At 39.1% G+C, this 19478-nt stretch overlaps 1 protein-coding gene across 1 annotated transcript in view; it reads right to left on the reverse strand.

The window, feature by feature from the left end:
• Nucleotides 1–15319, reverse strand: part of LY96 (lymphocyte antigen 96) — a 24813-nt gene extending 9494 nt beyond the window's left edge. The window contains exons 1-3 of the mRNA XM_008578873.1: nucleotides 15208–15319; nucleotides 5338–5427; nucleotides 1179–1307 (exon numbers count right to left, since the gene is read on the reverse strand). Of these exons, the coding sequence (XP_008577095.1) occupies nucleotides 1179–1307; nucleotides 5338–5427; nucleotides 15208–15319 (331 nt within the window). The remainder of the gene's footprint in view (nucleotides 1–1178; nucleotides 1308–5337; nucleotides 5428–15207) is intronic.
• Between the last annotated feature and the right edge of the window lie 4159 nt (nucleotides 15320–19478).

Here is a 19478-nt window from a genome sequence, read left to right on the forward strand (position 1 = left end):
AAAAAAAAAAAAAAAAAAAAAAAAAAAAAAAAAAACCACCCGGGGGGGGGGGGGGGAAGACATAACAATTACAATTCCTTGAAGTTGATAAGACAAGCCATAGAAAGGACATTGTTGGGAGGGAGGGGGGATAGAGAGGGGGGAGGGAGGTTTCGGTAAAGGCCACAATAACCAACCACATTGTATACTGACAAAATAAAATAAAGTAAAATATAAAAAAAAATAAAAAATAAAATAACAATGTAGCTCATAGAAAAATCTAATGAGTTGCTATGAAAAATAATAAATGTAATGTTTAGAAAAAGAGATCCATAACCAAGGATAAATGTAAAATATTCATCTGAACAAAGTAAAAATTTTTATATTCCTTCAAAGCATTCATATGTATTATCTTAATAACAATTTAGGAATATAACTGTAAAAGGTTGTTTAAGCTGCTAAAAGTAAAAACTTTAGATGGAAATAAAGCATTATTATCAGAAAAGCAACTTCAGGGATGGGCCCGTAGCGCACTTGGGAGAGTGTGGCACTGGGAGCGCAGCAGCACTCCCGCCACAGGTTCGGATCCTATATAGGGATGGCCGGTGCGCTCACTGGCTGAGCACAGTGCAGCCGGTCTCAAAAAGGACAAAAAAAAAAAAAGAAAAGAAACTTCACATTTTCAATGTATTTAATTTTTTTTTAGTTCATCTACTCTATGATCCTGCAATTTTATTTCGGTATATAGACAACTGCATTTTTCCAACTGTATATTAAAATAGATTAAAGACTCACAAATTAGTTTACTGGATAACAAACATCTTAACGGATTGGCAGAAAGTTGCTGCAATAATTTCTAGTTTGTTAAACCATTTAAAGTGAAATATAAGGGCTGGCCTGTGGCTCACTTGGGAGACTGTGGTGCTGATATCACCAAGGCTGCGGGTTCAGATCCCTATATAGGGAGGGCCGGTTAGCTCACTTGGGAGAGCATGATACTGACAACACCAAGTCAAGGGTTAAGATCCCCTTACCGGTCATCTTTTCAAAAAAATAAAAGGAAAATATAGACATTAAAATGCATCTGTAAAAAAAAATTGACATGGGTTCTACAGCAGCAATTCAATGTATTTAATTTTTATAATGCTCTTATAAAGAATTAATTCCTATTCTAAAAGCAATATGAACTGAATGCTTACCTCCCTTCAGATTTCCGCAAAAAGAATAAACATCATCAGATCCTCGGCAAATTACTTCCTTACGCTTTGGAAAATCCACGGAGTTGACAGATATATACAAATTAAAATATAATTTTTTTATGTCTGTTCCTTAAAAAACAAAAATCCCATTAGCCCCTCAAATAAGAGATTCTTCCATACATAATAATTAATATTTATTGTACATTTAAAATATTCCCTTTGCTTTTTCTATACCATTTTATTTCATCATCACAACTATTTACAAGGAGGATGTTATTGTACTTATTCTGCAGGTGAGAAAACTGAACTTCTGAGAGAGCAACTAGTAGATCATATCAAATAAAATGTTCCAGAGAAAGAACTATGTATGTTATGCCTAAAAATAGAGGAACCTTTCTAACTTGATTGAGAAAATTATCAAATGAAGACATAAAATTTCCAGTTCTAGTCACAGTTCTGCTAGAAAATTCAAAAGAAAGGAAAGGAAGTGAGGACAGTCAGCTTCTTAGGAGTTTTGATAAAAGATTTCTTGGAGAATAAAATTGAATCTTTTGATTAGAAATTAAATGTCTGGCTATTATTTAATTCCTTATGATCTCCCTATTTCCAATAAACATGGAAAATTCCAGTAATCACATTTTGTTCAACTCTTCCGAGTTATTCACTTGGCCCAAATGTTAAAGATGTGCAATTTTTTTAAAAATGAAAACAATTTTGTAACCACTATCTCATTGAAAATGTTTCCCAGTAAGGTCACATGACTCATTGCAGCCATGGTCAAAAGACAATTTTTCTGTCTTTAACTTGAACTTGGCTATGTGTCATAGAACTTCAGCACAGAGGAACCCCTTCCTCTAAACCCTCTCACTCTCTTCTGGTTGCCCTCCAACCTCTCTGACTCCTTCTCCTCAGTCTGTTTAATTGTCTTCTCTTTCTTAGGGTCCCATCCTCAGTTCTCAATTTTTATTCCATGCACTCTTCCTGGCTTTAAGTACCATATAAGGTAATAATTCGCAAATCATCTTTAGTCTCGACCTTTCTCCTGAGCACTTATCCCATATATCCCTCGGTTACCTGACCAAAAAGACCCAAAAGTGATTTCCTCTTTTTCATCACCAAATTGGCACTGGGATTCCCAGCCCAAGTAAATCTCACTAGCCTTTCTTTCATCCCCATTACCACTGCCTTAATGCAGACGCTTATACTCTGAGCCTGAAGTACCCCACACTTCCTAATTTGTCTCCACTTCTCTACTTTGAGGGTGGGGTACAAAGAAAAACATCACAGGATCTGTTTCAAACAACGGTCCCATGGCCTACTCCATGGAATTGAGGCTGAACCTCTCCAAAAGCAAGGCTATCTGTAGAAGTTGAAGAGCTGTTTTCACAAGGAATTTCTAGAAACACAGGGGCACAAGATAGCACTGTCATGGTGTTCAATGACAATGCAGGACAAAAGACCTTCCACTTCTTCATGAAACACAGCATGTTTACTGTCCTCAATGACTCCGAGAAAGGAAGTCCTGCTTTGACAACTCAATAGTTTACATCTTGAAAAGCTCCTTGGCCTTGGACACCACAGTGGTCATATTAGGCACGCAAACAATGGTAATAGTGAGGTAACACTTTTGTGGCTCAGCAGGTCAGGGCTATTAATGTGGGTGCTGGACTCAGAGAGGGGAAACATGGTGGCTGTCATGTGGTAACAAAGAAGACTATTTTTGAGCTCACCTAATACAACTCCAGGAATTTCCAAAAATAACCTTAAGGGAGGCTTATGATCCAGGTTTATTTATTTGTCAACCAGTTCACAGTATACAAATAATTTACTAGCAAGTCTATAAAGTCTCAAAACACATAATTTCCATTCCCAACCTATTTTTGGCTCAAGGATGTACTTATAGCTCTTACTGAATTTATATAGAAATAAGGCCATAAAAATAAGGTTGATTTTTATGAACACTTTATACCAACATTATAAGAAGTATATTTAATGGACACTCAGGTCATAATTGCAAAGCACTATACAAAATATGACAGAATAATTTTTTTGTTAATGAATTAATATAATTTGTTATATAAATATCATATTTAGTGAGTGATTATTTTTACTGGCCATGGAGGTATACCACTTAAACTTCCCTTCAAAAGATACTTCTGTGAGGAGGGTAGTTGGCAGACAGCCTGTAGCTGCCGTACCTTCACATACATCTCAGTACTCATCCAGAGGCCACACTCCCACAGGCTGCTCCTGCAAGGACTGAGCACCACAAGGACCTAGAGCCAGGCTATGCCTGCCTGTCAAGGGACCCTTGTGAAAGGCAATCTTTGCTATGGGGCTCCCATTGACCTGGCCAAGAATGTTTCAGGAATATATTCTGGTCTGACGATCATCCTACCTAATTCTCCTTCCTTCCCTCTCCCTTTTCAAAGATATCAGAACTGCACCCCAATCTGAGTCCTCTCCTTGCCTACTCTGGCTTCTTCTCCCCTTTATTGTTCACAAGCATGTCCCTCAATAAATCTCTAGCATGTCTAATTCCTTCTTGGTATTTGTTTTTCAGAGAACCCTAAGTGATGCCACATTGTCTTATTTTGTGGGCTTGGAAGGATTCATCCTGCGAGGGATTCACTTGAAAGTGAAATCATTCATTATGTAATTCATCACTTATGGTAAATATCTGGGGGTGAAGCTTACCAAAAGACCAGAAAACAGAACATGGGAAAAAAAGAAGAAATTAGCCAGGCAAAATTTTAGGTTACTTCTTTTACCCTCGGCCAGGGAGATAGAGCAAACAGTTAGCCTACTGCTATCATTTCATTTATCACACTGTATTATCTGCAGATCTGTCTTTCCTATTTCACTGACAGATTCTTAAATATCAAGAGAATATCTTATCAATGAATTCACAGTGTCTAGTACAATGCTTGAAATATATTATGCATTTGCTAAGTATTTTTAATAAATAAATGAACGCAGATGAAGTGTCAAAATACACATTAAATAATTAGATTCAGGAAAATTAAAACACAAGTTTGTTGTCTATCATTCCTGGGTTCTCAGCTAACTTTTTTCTTTTTTCTAGTAAGCTAGTGAACTACAATCAGAGAAGAAATGTTTCTTTAAGCTTACTTATGTGAAAGTACTTTGTAAAGTATAAAACAAGCTCCAAATCTAAGCTAGGATGTAAATGATCATGATGATGATAAGTATTAGAACTGAAGTTTCCTGGGATTCCAGAGCTTATAGGCAACAAGCAATGTTGGCTGACTGATAGGAGAAAATGAAAGTTTAGTGTTTTCACTCGGATCCAGCCCAGCACTGTCACCATCACCTGCATTAGTTTTTACTAAGCTGACAACAAGCAAGGTTATAGAGGGATAAAAAAAAAGTATAAAACAAAACAAAACACATTGCCTTCTTTCATCTCATCATCACCATATTTTTCTTCAGAAAGGTCATATTTAGGGGGGAAAAAATCCTGGCTTGCTCATACACAGACCTTTGACTAGTGAAAACCCAGTGTTAGTTACTTATCAGCTGAGTAGCCAATGGTTGACAAAGAAAATACCTGTTAAACTGTTAGAATTCTCAAGTTATTTCAGTTTCTACCCCAATGTTTTTATGTAGCTCCCCACGATGTGGGCTGTCCTAGTGGCTTATTTCTAATCAATAGAATACAGAAAAGGTGGTAGAGCATCACTTCTATAATTAGGATACATAAGATAGTGACTTCATTTCGTTAGCTGACTGTTTCCCTTGCTGACATTGAAGAAGCAAGCAGCTATGTTGAAAAGCCCATGTGGCAAGAACAGAGGGGTGGCCAACAGCAAGCAGGGAACCGAATACTGCCAGCAACCACATGAGCTTAAAAGCAGGTCCTTTCCTAGTTGAGTCTTCAGAAAAGACCCCAATCCTGGTCAACAAATTGATTGTAACCTTGTGGAAGACCCTGAAACAGACACAGTAAGCCATGCCCAGACTACTGACTTACAGAGACTATGAGAATAATAAATGTGTGCTGCGTTAAGCCACTAAGACTGTGGTCATTTGTTACATAGTAATAGATAACTAATACAAGTATATTTGAAACACTATCAATTATCATTGATATTTCTTGAACCCTTAAATTGATCTAAAAACAAAAATTTGAACTTACTTGGAATGAAGAAAATATGTAAAAATCCTCTGGTTCCCGTCAATGTTATACATGGTTCAAGGTTAATTGAAATAGGATATTCTGTTTTATCTAAATGGAATAAAGATAATGTCAATAAATTTATTATAAATCATTTCCAATAAGTATAGTATTCTGAATATCATACTGTAAAAGATGCCTTTCACATTAAAATTATATAATGATAAAAATTCAGGGTGGCTAAAAGTATCTCCCCAGAGGAATGACATCAGCAACATGGCAGAGTAGGAAGCACTGGACTCTCCTTGTCCCCAGAAGCACAACAATTCACAGACAATTTTCCTTTGTAAGAAATCAAACTAATGGAAAGACTATTGTACCCCAGGAAAACATAAAACCAGATTCACCAAAGCCAGTAAGGAGACCTGGGACACCCTCTCTCTTGAGACTCTTACCCTGGTGCAGGGCTATACAATCAGGAAGAGACCTCCTAGGTTCCAGTTTTACCCAAAAAGGGAAGAAGTTGGTTCACATGTTTAGCAGCCCAAATTTTCCACAGGGGCTCCCCAGAAAACTGGTTTCTGTTTTGCCAGTCTTGGAGCTTTGATATGTCTGGCACAGTCTAGCCACCCAGGGGAGAACAAAGACAGTAGCTTTGGCTGGTAGGCATCATTGACCCTCCCCTCTGCTCAGCATGGAGTAAGCAGATGAAAAATCCCAGCTCTCAACTTTCCCCTGGGAAGGATAAGAGTTGATTCATGCACACAATACTCCAACTTCTCTGGGGATTCCCAAAGAACAAGTACTTTCTCACCAGTCCTAGAGCTTTGATGGGTCTGACACAGTCTAGCTGCCTGGGAGAGAACAGAGATAGCAGCTTAGGCTGGTGGATGCCATAACTTCCTCCCCTACCCTACCCCCAGCTCATCACAGAGTGAGTAAAGAAAAACTACAGCTGTCTCCTTCTCCCTGGGGAGGAAAAGAGTTGGTAGAGGCCCCCAGAATCTCTGACCAGGATGATTGGTGAGGGTGTTCTGTTTGAGGCCATTTGTGAAGAATGGAAGAGGTGCCTGCTTTGTCTAATATTCAGCAAAACAGAGAGTCAAGGAAAATGAAGAATCAGGCAAAGATATTCCAAACAGAGGAATAAGATAAATCACTATAGCTGTCCTAAGGAAATGAAGTTATATATTTACATGACAGAGATTTAAAAATAACTCTGTCAGTCCCCATCACTGTGCAAAGAAATAAAATAAAATAAAAATAACTCTCATAAAGATGTTCACTAAGATCAAAGAACAATGCATGAATAAAGTGAGAATTTCAACAAAGAGAGAGAAAATATTAAAAAGTGCCAAACAGAAATCATGGAGCTGAAGAAAACAATAACTGAAATGAAAAATTCACCACAGGGGTTCAGCAGCAGACTAGATCAAAAAGAAAAAAGAACCAGCAAATTCAGAGATAAGCCACTGAAAAATAATTCAATCAGAGGAGCAAAAATGAAAAACAAAAAAAGAAAGGAGTGAAGAAAGCTTAACACAGTTATGGGACACCATCAAGCAGACCCATATACACATTATGAGAGTTCCAGAAGTAGAAGAGTAAAATAAAGAACAAGAAAACTTATTCAAAGAAATAATGACTGAAAACTTTAAAAATCTGGGAAAGAAAATAGAAATCCAAATCCAAGAAGCCCAAAGGACATCAAATAAAATAAACTAAAAAATATCCATGGCAAGCCATATTATGATCAAATTGTCAAGTCAAAAACAAAGAGAGAATTTTGAAAACAAGAGAAAAGCAAATTGTCACATAGAAAGGAATTCCATAAAACTACCAATGGATTTTTTTCAGCAGAAACCTTGCAGACCCAAAGGGAATGGGATGATATACTCAAAGTGCTGAAAGAAAAAAACTTCAAAAAATGAAGGAGAGAGAAAAACTTTTTCAGACAAACAAAAGCTGAGGAAGTTTGAAACCACAGAACTACCTTACTAGAAATGCTAAAGGAAGTTCTTCAAGTTGAAACAAAAGGATACTGAACAATGACATGATAGCACAAAAAAGTATAAAATTCATTGGTAAAGGTAAATATATAGTCAAATACAGAATAATGCATTACTGTAATGGTGGTTGGTGAATCACTTTTAATTCTAGTATAAAAGTTAAATCATAAAAGTATCAAAAATAAGTATAACTAAATAATATGTTAGGAAGCAGCTGGCAACAGCACCAGCCAGCAGAACCGCAGCTCCACATGGCTCCCTCACCCTGCCACCTTGAACCCAGGTGGGGGGGAGCTCCAGAACCCACCCCCACACCCTGAACCAGCACCATGCAGGTGAGCCCACTGAAACCAGCCAGCGGAACCACACAGCTTCATGCGGCCCTTCATTCCACCTCAGACCCAGGGAGGAGCACCAGCCTACGGATCCAACCCACCGAGTTTGGCCCAGCAGAACTCCCATGCTAGGGGCTCATTCTATGACCACAGAGTCTCGAACAGGAACCAAGGTGATTTAACATAACTACCACCACACCTACTGTCAAGCAAAAACAATTCACCCCCTACAGTAGCAACCAAGGCCACTCCACAGCCAACCTCAGTGCAATAGAAGAAGCAGACCCCCTACCAAATGACCAAGCATCAGTGAAAAAAACACTAGAAGTACAAACAATCAAGAAGAAATGACACCACCAAAAGGATACAGTAATGCCCCAAAGTCAGACGCCATGGAACAGGGAATCCTTGAAATGTCTGAAAAAGAATTTCGAGCAATGGTATTAAGAAAACTTGAAGAAATAAAGGAAGACTCCATTAGAGAACACAATGAAAAAAGGAAAAACATCCAGACTATGAACAAGGAAATCTACAAAGAGATTAATACCATAAAAAAGAATGTAACAGAACTCCTAGAAATGAAAGACTCACTCAATGAAATAAAAAACACAACTGAGAGCTTGAGCAGCAGGGTAGAGCAAGCAGAAGAAAGAATTTCAGAGCTTGAAGATGGTCTTTTTGAAATAACTGAGGCAGACAAAAAAAGGAAAAAAGAATTAAAAATAATGAGGAAAACCTAAGAGAAATTGCAGACAACCTCAAGTGCTCTAACATCCAATTTGTGGGTATTCCTGAAGGGTGGGAGAAAGGAGAAGGTATCGAAAACCTACTCAAGGAAATAGGAACAGAAAACTCCCCAGGTGTAGGGCAAGATACTCACCTTCAGATCCAGGAAGCTCAAAGGTCCCCAAACAGATTCAACCCAAAAAGATCCTCCACAAGACATATTATAGTTAAATTTGCAAAGCTCAAAGACAAAGAGAGAATTCTACAGGCAGCAAGAGAAAAGCATCAGGTCACTTATAGGGGAACCCCCATCAAACTAATAGCAGACTTCTCAACCAAAACCCTACAGGCCAGAAGAAAGTGGAACGATATATTCAAAATACTAAAAGAAAAAACTTCCAGCCAAGAATTGTTTACCCAGCAAGGTTCTCCTTCAGAAATGAGGGAGAAATAGTGTATTTCTCAGACAAACAAAAGTTGTGGGAGTTCACCACGACACGACCAGCCCTGCAAGAAATTCTCAAGGGAGTCATTCATCTGGATTCTGAATAATGGTGACCATCATCATGAATACACAAGAAAGAGCAAAACCCATGGTTAAAACAAAAATTCCAGCAAGAAAAAGAAGCAAAATCATTCTGCCTTAAATTCCCAACTCACATTAAAGAAGAGAAATAAAAGGGGAAATAATAATCAAAACATATTTAAACCACCTAAACAAGTAGCAATTAAATGACAGGAATTAAACAACACTTCTCAATAACTACTCTAAATGTGAATGGACTAAACTCCCCATTCAAAAGACACAGACTAATTGACTGGATTAAAAAGCTAGACCCAAGTATATGCTGTCTTCAAGAGACCCAACTCACCTGTAAAAATACTCATAGACTAAAAGTGAAGGGATTGAAAAAGATATACCATGCAAATGGAAGCCAAAAATGAGCAGGAGTAGCTATTCTTACATCAGACAAAATAGACTTTAAACCAAAAAACATTTTAAAAAGACAAAGAAGGCTATTATATAATAATAAAGGGAACTATCCAGCTAGAAGACGTAACAATCATAAACATGTATGCACCCAATACTGGAGCACCTAGGCATATTAAGCAAACACTCTTAGACCTAAATAAGGAGATAGGACCTAATACCCCTCTCTCAGTATGAGACAGGACTTCCAGGCAACAAGTCAACAAAGAGACACAGGATTTAATCTATAACCTAGACCAACTGGAATTGGCAGATATATACAGAACATTTCACCCAACAGCTAAAAAATATACTTTCTTCTCATCAGCTCATGGTACATTCTCCAGGATAGACCACATATTAGGTCACAAATCTAGTCTCAGCAAATTTAAAACAAATTGAAATCATTCCAACAATCTTTTCAGACCATGATGGACTAAAACAGGAAATAAACAATAAGCAAAATTCTAGAAGCTATACAAATACATGAAAAATAAATAATAGGCTCCTGAATGACCTATGGGTCCAAGAACAAATTAAACAGGAAATCAAAAAATTCCTAGAAACTAATGAAAATAAAGATACATCATACCAAAACCTCCGGGATACTGCAAAAGCAGTACTAACAGGCAAATTTATTACAGTAAATGCTGATATCAAAAAAATGGAAAGACTCCAAATAAACAACCTAATGCTATGCCTCAAAGAACTTGAAAAACAACAACAATCCAAACCTAAAGGCAGCAGATGGAAAGAAATAATTAAGATCAGAGCAGAACTAAATGAAATAGAGACCCCCAAAAATAGAAAAATCAACGAAACTAAAAGTTGGTTTTTTGAGAAAATGAACAAAATAGACACACCATTAGCTAGATTAACAGAAAAAAGGGAAGAGAAGACCCAAATAACAAAAATCAGAAATGAAAAGGGAGACATTACAACTGACACCACAGAAATACAAAGAACCATTAGAGACTATTATAAACAACTGTATGACAACAAATTTGAAAATCTGGAAAATATGGATAAGTTTCTAGACACATATAAATTACCAAGAGTCAACCAAGAAGAGATAGGAGACCTGAACAGACCAACAACAAGCAAGGAGATTGAAGCAGTAATTAGCAATCTTCCAACAAAAAAAAAGTCTGCGTCCAGATGGCTTCACAGCTGAATTCTATCAAACTTTTAAAGAGGAGTTACTACCAATTCTCATGAAACTGTTCCAAACAATTGAAACAGACCCTACTCTCCCAAACTCATTCTATGAAGCCAATATAACTCTGATATCAAAACCAGATAAAGAAACAACAAAAAAAGAAAATTACAGGCCAATATCCTTGATGAACCTAGATGCTAAAATCCTCAACAAAATATTAGCAATTAGAATACAGCAACATATTTAAAAATTTATACAGTATGATCAAGTGGGATTCATCCCAGGGATGCAAGGATGGTTCAACATATGAAAGTCAATAAATGTGATACATCACATCAACAAGCTCAAGGACAAAGACCATATGATTATCTCAATAGATGCTGAAAAAGCATTTGACAAAATTCAACGTTCCTTCATGACAAAGACTCTCAACAAATTAAGTACAGAAGGAAAATATCTTAACACAGTAAAAGCCATTTATGACAAGCCCACTGCCAGTATTGCTCTGAATGGGGAAAAATTGAAGGCCTTCCCCTTAAGGACAGGAACAAGACAAGGATGTCCACTCTCACCACTTCTATTCAACACAGTACTGGAGGTACTAGCTAGAGTAATCAGGCAAGAGAAAGAAATAAAGGGAATCCAGATTGGAGAAGATGAACTCAAACTTTCCCTATTTGCAGATGACATGATACTATCTATAGAAAAACCTAAAGACTCTATCAAAAAATTCCTAGAGCTGGTTAATAACTTCAGTAACATTACTGGATACAAAATAGATGCCCCTAAATCAGTAGCATTTATACACACAAATAATGAATTCACAGAAAGAGAAATAAAGAAAGTAAGCACATTTATAATTGTCACCAAAAAAATAGGATACCTAGGGATCAATTTAACCAAGGAGGTGAAAGACCTCTACAATGACAATTACAAACCACTTATGAAAGAAATTAAAGAAGACACAAAAAGGGCCGGCCCGGTGGCGCACTGGATAGTGCGCCGCTTGGGAAGCGCGGCGGCGCTCCCGTCCGAGGGTTCGGATCCCGCTCTGTGAGGGTTTGAGAAGGTCCACACAAGGCAGTTACCAGCATTGCTTTTCCTGCTGGCAGCAGTAGCAGCCGCAGCAGCTGGAACTCGCGGACATTTCCTGTGTTCCGACGACAGCAGTGTACGGTTCTTGTGAAAACTTACCCTCAAAAGAGCTGGTGCTACAATGATTTGTTGTTGCTGTTTTACTTACCACAGTCATTGAGATACCACCTCACTCCAGTTAGACTGGCTATGGTCAAAAAGACAGTGAATAACAAATGCTGGCGAGGGTGTGGAGAGAAGGGAACACTACTGCACTGTTAGTGGGACTGTAAATTAGTACAACCACTTATAAAACAATTTGAAGGTTTCTCAAACCACTACAGATAGATCTTCCATATGATCCAGCAATCCCTCTTCTGGGTATATATCCAGAGGAATGGAAATCATCATGTCGAAGAGAAACCTGCACTCCCATGTTTAGTACAGCTCTGTTTACAATAGCCAAGACATGGAACCAACCTAAATATCTATCAATAGATGACTGCATAAGGAAACTGTGGTACATATACACTATGGAATACTACTCTGCCATAAAAAAGAATGAAATACTCCCATTTACAACAACATGGATGAACTTGGAGAAACTTATGTTGAGTGAAACAAGCAAGGCACAAACGGATAAATACCGCATGTGTTCACTCATGTGTGGGAGCTAAGAGAGAAAGGAAGGCAGGAAAGAAAGACCACAGCAGTGCCGTGATCCAACAGAGGGAGGGAACATTCCTAGGGCTACAGATTGGAGTTGAGGGGAGAGGGGTAAGGGGAGAGAGGCTGGGGGACAATTGGGAGGGGACAAAGGGTACAAAAGTAATTTTTGGTAATGGGTATGCCCCCAGTATGAATCTGGCCCCCACATCATGGGCAGGAGAAGGGACAATCAGCTTTGTATCTCATGAATATTTGTAATAAATAAATAAATAAAAGTATATATAAAAAAGAATATGTTAAGGCCGGCCCGTGGCTCACTCGGTAGAGTGCGGTGCTGATAACACCAAGCCAAGGGTTGAGATCCCCTTACCGGTCATCTTTTAAAAAAAAAAAAAAAAAAGAATATGTTAAAAGATGGACAATATGAATAGATGTAAATTGTGACAATAATAACATAAAGTGAGGTGGGGTAAAGTGTAGAGTTTTTGTATGTCATTGAACTTCACTGTCATAAGATATTGCTATGTTTTGAATGTGTTCCCCAAAATTCACCTGTTAGAAACTTAATCCCCAATGCCACAAGGTTGAGAGATGGGACCTTCAAGAAGTTACCTTTGACAGGTTATTAGGTCATGAGGACTCTGCCTTCACAAATGAATTCATGTTCTTGTTGTGAGGGTTAGTTATTGCAGGAGTGGGTTTTGATAAAAGGATGAGTTCTACCCGCTTCCCTCCCTCTCTCATGTGCTTTTCTGCCTTTCTACCGTTCAGCCAGTGGATGATGCTGAAAGAAGACCCTTGCAAGATGCAGTCCCTTGATCTTGGACTTCCCAGCCTCCAGAACTCTAAGAAAATAAATTTCCATTGTTTAAGCCACCGAGTCTGTGGTATTTTGTTATGGCACCCTGAGTGGATGAAGACACTGTTTATATCCAGTAGCTTGACGAAATGGAAATTTACCTCTTCTCTTCCAGGGAAATCATCCTCACAGTCAGAATTAAATTGGGGGTTGTTGTTCTCACCAACACCCTAACAATAATACCTAGAGGAATCAGTGCTTCTCACAGGAGATGCATTTTTGGCTCGGCTGGGATGGATACCCTCAGGTGGGGAGGGAATGATGTGGCAGAGGGGATGGCAGCAAGTAGAGTCTTGCTGCAGATGTGTACACAGTCCCTTGTCAATGGAGCCACAAGAAAGGACCTCAGGACTTCTCAGTATTAGGGAGAAAGAGATAAGATCCTCCCTCAGAAAACCAAATCAAAAGGAGTGACTATTACTAAAAGATTAAAAGCTAAATAATAATGTGAAATGTTATATCAATAAAGGTGGTAGAGTTTGGATGTGTTGTCCCCACCAAAACTCATGTGGAAATTTGATCCCCAATGTGGCAGTGTTGCAAACTGATTGAGTCATGGGGGCAGATCTCTCATGAATGGATAATGCTCTCCCTGGTTGTGGGGCGATTAATGAGTGAGTTCTTGCTCTATTAGTTCCCACGAGAGCTTGTTGTTTATAGGACCCTGGCACCTCCTCTCTCTCTCTTGCTTCCTGTCGCCAGGTGATCTGCTTGTACCCACCAGCCGCCTGCCACTTTCTGCCATGAGTAGAAGCAGCCTGAGGCCCGTGCCAGATGCAGCTGTCCCAGAATCGTAAGCCAAATAAACCTCTTTTCCTTGTAAATTACCCAGTCTCAGGTATTTCTGTTATAGCAGCACAAAACGGACTAATATGAAAGGCCATGTGAAGAGTGGCATAATCAATGTGTTGTACAAAGGGCCAAAGGAGTGAGAAGTAGAAGCTGGGTGGACTGGGGAGCCTTGCTGGAAGGGAGGTGTAAACCAATCTTGTAGAATGGAGAGATTTCAGAGGTGAGTTATGAGGGAATTCAGCACAATCCACAAGGCAGAGAAAGGTGGCAAGTATGTGATTGGTCACACACCTAAGTCTTGTTCTCACACTTGGCAATCATCCTAATTCCCCAGAAGTATCTTTACGTTAGCATCTGCCAAAACATGTTTCTCAGGACAGTCAACACACACCCCAAAAAAACAAATCAAATCAAATTGAAAATGTTGTGGTTAAACAGGTTTTGTTTTTTCTTTTGTTTTGTTGGCAGCTGGCCACTTCCAGGATCCCAACCCTTGACCTGGGTGTTACCAACACCATGCTCTGAACAGGTTTCTTCACTGCAAAAGTTCTCCAAAATCAAAATACATTTGTAAATCTTCCCCAAATGATTGGGCCGTAAGTCCTTTTTTCCCAAAAGAATCTCAAAGAACTAGTATTTTGGGAAGCATCATTTTAAACCTTCCTGAAATTGCTAATGGATAGAAAAAGGCAGCCAACCCATAATGAGCAACACAGTGGAAAGTACCAAATCAAAACAGCTGAGCCTTCAGACCTTCAGACATTTGCTAAGGAGTGGTTGAGGGAGGGTGTCAGTGACACAATCAGTTGATAGCATGCAGGTATGGCTGCTTTTTTAAAAAAAAGTAATAAATATCAGTTTTTATGTGACCCTGTGCTAAAAACTTTACAGTTTTCTGGGGCAGAAATCAATTCCAGGAAGCAGCTAGGACTGTTCTACATTCCCTAGAAGAACCAGTAAATCTTTGGCTAAGGCAAAAGCTCAGGAGTAGACAGTTCTACTCAACCTGGGAAAAACTTACAACAGGCTCAAGGTAGAGACAGCTGACCACGGGGAACAGAAGCACTTGTAGGTCAAGCACAACACAGTTTAGAAACTCGTGAGCTCTGTGAGGGTTTGAGAAGGTCCACACAAGGCAGTTACCAGCATTGCTTTTCCTGCTGGCAGCAGTAGCAGCCGCAGCAGCTGGAACTCGCGGACATTTCCTGTGTTCCGACGACAGCAGTGTACGGTTCTTGTGAAAACTTACCCTCAAAAGAGCTGGTGCTACAATGATTTGTTGTTGCTGTTTTACTTACCACAGTAGGTGTACGAAACACTTGACTCGGAGGAGTTGCAGATCCAATATTGCTTCCCAGGTTCAGTAAATATGAAAGAAAACAGGGTAGAAAAAAGCATAAATGGGAACATGATTCAATTTCTCCAAAATTTTAAAAATGCACGGAGGATCAGTAACTAATCATCAGACTCTTCCCTTTCAGTAAGTAGAAAAGATTTAACTTAGTCACCAGTCACATGATTTCTGAGTTCCTATCCAACTGTTTCCTCTTTCTATGTGCATGTTTGATATTTGAGCAACTTCCTGCAAGGGGGGAGAGGAAAGTGATTTAGAATGTACTCTTTTTGAACACTTGATGCAAATGAAAGTGACCAGAGCTTTAAAAACAAAACAAACATTTTCCAGTCAGTAATAACAAAACCGTTCTGTAGGTCTCCTCTAAAGTCTCAACAGACTGGGACCCCTTTTCCATATGCATTGCTATTCTTTCCCACAAGCTCTTAATACAATTTCTCGTGGCCCAGAGAGCTGAAGCTATAGATCTGAACTGAACAGTCTCATGTAAACTATTTCTGCTCAGTAACAGGTTCAGGACAGAACAGTGCTAGATGAGACCCCAGAAAGGGGACACTACATGTAATTCTGCACTGTGCACTCACCTACAAAATACTACAGCTCCAGGGAATAGTTTGCGTCCTAATAACAAAATATCATTATTTTGTTGTGGCATGTATTTCATTTCAAAACTCTCACTCCATTTCAGAAAAACAGCTATTCTTTGAGATGCTTTGCTACTTGAAATCCTATATAGGATATAGTTTAGAGTTAGTAACTACAAATGGCATGGAGTTGTGACCTAAAAGTCTGCAACGCTTAAGAGGAAAATAATCATATGTTGGTAAAGGTTTTACTATAGAACTGTGCTACTTTCCCATTTTTAAAAAAGCAAAAATCCATAGGAGGAGGGGGAAATGGGAAATTGTTCACTGGGTATAGTTTCAGTTTTGCAAGATAAAAAGTTCTAGAGATCTGTTGTGCAATAGTGTGAATATAGTTAACACTACTTAACCGTACATTTGAAATTGGTCAAGATGGTAAATTTCATAAAATTTCTGGGGTTCTGTTTTTTGAGGGGTTTTTTGGTTGTTTTATGTGGGTTTTTGGTAGCTGGCTGGTATGGGGATTCAACCCTCAAACCCTTGACCTTAGTGTTGTCAGCACCACACTTTAACAAAGTAAGCCAGACCCTATGTTATATGTTTTACACTATCATTTAAAAATAAATTTAAAAGATGAAAAAAAGGTCAAAACCCATGAATATTCCTAGTGGTCTCAAAATACCATTTCCCACTAAAAGGAACTAGGATTTCTCGGAGAAATTGTTGATTCCAGATCTGGGGCAGAAAATGTACGAGATGAGCCTGGAACAACTTATATTAGATAACCAATTTGAAGAAGGTTTCACTGACCAAAGACGGGTATTAATAGTTTCCTATTGCTGCTGTAAGAAATTGCCACAAATTTAGTGGCATAAAACAACACAAATTTATTCTCTTACAGTTCTGGAGATCAGCAGTTTGAAATCAGTTTCACTGGACTGACGTCAAGGTGTCAGCAGAGCTGGTTCCTTCTGGAGACTCCAGGAAAATCTGTTCCTTGCCTTTTTCAGCTTCTAAAGCTGTAATTCTTGCATTTCTCTGCCTTCAAAGTGCATCACTCCAATCTCTGCTTCCATCATCCCATCTCCTTCTCCTCTGATCTCCTGCCTCCTGCTTTTAAGAACCTCTGTGATTACAGTGGACCCGGATAGATAATCCAGGGTAATTCAACACAAAATCCTTAATTTCATCATATCTGCAAAATCCTTTTTGCCATGTAAGGTAACATTTTGCTGCTTTTGGTGATTAGGACATGAACATCTTGTGGTGCCATTATTTAGCCTACCTATATGATTGTATAAACGTTAATAAGATAGTGACTGCAAGAAATTGAAATACATCAAATATATTTAAATCCATGAGCTCACGACATTCTTTTTAAGTCTAATTATCATCAGGTGATGCTAGAAAACCAACACTATTTTTAAAACTAGCAAATAAAGAGGAAGAATCAAGCATTTATCCTGACTTTTCTGTACAAACTGAACTACTGAGTAACCAAATGATAGAGAGGGACAAGTTTCTCTTGTCTTCCTATACTTATATCTCTACTTTTAGGAGTATTTCAGCTAATAAAGGAAAAAGAGAAAATAACAATTCTGCAACACCTAACAATTAGTGGACATAGGCATTGCGCATTGATAGTTGCTAACATCACAAAGAGAGACAAAAAGACACTATGTACCTCTTAATGGAAGAACACTATGGAAGCCAGCCTCCAAGATGGTTCCCAATTAGCCTTACCTCCTGGCATGCATGTCCTTGTGAATCCCCTCCAACACCGAATAAGGCTGACTGTGTAACACAGTATTGTGCAGTGACAGTGTGTGTCTTCCATTTAGGTCATACAAGACAGTGTAGCTTCCATTTTGCTCTTTTGGATTACTTTCTCGGGGGGGGGGGAAGCAAGAAGCCCTAAAAAGAGATCTATGAAATAGTCTCATCCAAAATAATCAAACCTCACTGATGAAGCTTTAAGATCTACCTATCGATTTATAGGAAATACAAAAGACAGAGAAACATGTTAAGCCCTAACCCGAAGATGTTATCAGAAAATCTAGACCATGAGAAGATCTAAAGTATAAAAAACTCAGTTCTTCAACAGATAATATGCAAGAAAAAAAAAAAAAAAGGAATGAAAGAAATGAAGAGTCCCACAGAAGACTCTTAAAAGATATTTCAACAATTAGTATGAATAAGTTGCAAACCTTACTTGGATCTTAATCCAAACAAAATGTGGGGAAAAAAATTATGAAACAATTGGAAATTTAAACAAACTGAATATTTGATAACATTAGGTTTTGTTTTTGTTTTGCAGGTATGATAGTTATTATGGTTATATTTTTGAAGAATTCCTTATCTTGTAGAGTTACAAAATTAAATATTTAAGAAAAAAATATTATGACTGGGATTTACTTCCAAAAAAGGTAGAGAGCAGGTGGTTAGGATCTAAATGAAACAATATCAACTACAAATTGCTGATTGTTGAATCTGGATGATAGAGCCATGCAGGTGCATTGTAGTCTTTTTTTTTTTTTAAAGAAAATGCAATTTTATTAACATTTTTACATTCTAGGATGTTGTTGCAGAGCACTTGGGAGGGTGAGGGAGAGGGGAAAGGGGAAGGAAATGGGATGGAGGGAGGGAGGAGGGGTGGTATTGAAGCCTGTGGCACCCCCATCATTCCCACAGGGGAGGCCAAGGGGCCTTCCAGCAGTGGCTTGGTCGTTGCCAGGCTAGGTGCGGATGTCAGGGGTTGTGGCAAAAGCCCTTGCCCCCCACCATCCCGGCTCGGGAACCCAGGGCCCTTCTTGTTAGCTCAGTGGTCACTGCTGGGCTGGCTGTGGGTGTCGGGGGGGCGTGGCCGAGGCCTGAGGCCTCCCACTGTCCCAGGTTGGGGGAGCCCAGGGCACTTCCTGCAAGGGCTCAGTGGTCACCGCTGGGCTTACTCTTCTTTTGGGGGGGCAGCTGGCCAGTACCAGGAACCAAACACTTGACCTTGGTTGTTACAAGTCTTTTTATCTAATTTTGTATGTTTGAAATTCTCAATAAAGAATAAAAGAACGGGCCAGCCCGGTGGCGCACTGCTACAGTGCGCCGCTTGGGAGCGCGGTGGCGCTCCCGCCGAGGGTTCGGATCCCACATACAGACCGGTTCCCGCTCACTGGCTGAGCGAGGTGTGGGAGCAACACCGAGGGTTGCGATCCCATTGCCGGTCCCGGTCCGGTACGGGCGCGACACTGAGGGTTGCGATCTGTTGTCGGACACGAAAAAAGACAAAAAGGAAAAAAAAAAAAGAATAAAAGAACAATAACAACAAAGTATAGGTGTTCTGAAAGAATCAGAATACAATTTTAACAAATATGTTCAAGCTAAGGTTGTTGTTCACACCTAATGGCCATTTTGCTGCTTTTGCTTCCAGAAGTTGAGGCCTTTCAGTACAGTGAAATCTACATTAGGGAAAAGGACTGCAATGATACATTTTATAGGTGCGGGTTTACTATCCGCTGTAACCCAGATGTCAGCTGAGATCACCTTGTCTTTTGAGATTCAAGTAAAACTGATTCACCGCCCCTTCTCCAAGACAGTGGGAGACTCATTACTGCCCCAGTCTTTCTGAGATTACTCTGCC

Source organism: Galeopterus variegatus, unplaced genomic scaffold (assembly GCF_000696425.1).
Source record: "Galeopterus variegatus unplaced genomic scaffold, G_variegatus-3.0.2 Scaffold78, whole genome shotgun sequence".
NCBI classification, from domain to species: Eukaryota; Metazoa; Chordata; class Mammalia; order Dermoptera; family Cynocephalidae; genus Galeopterus; species Galeopterus variegatus.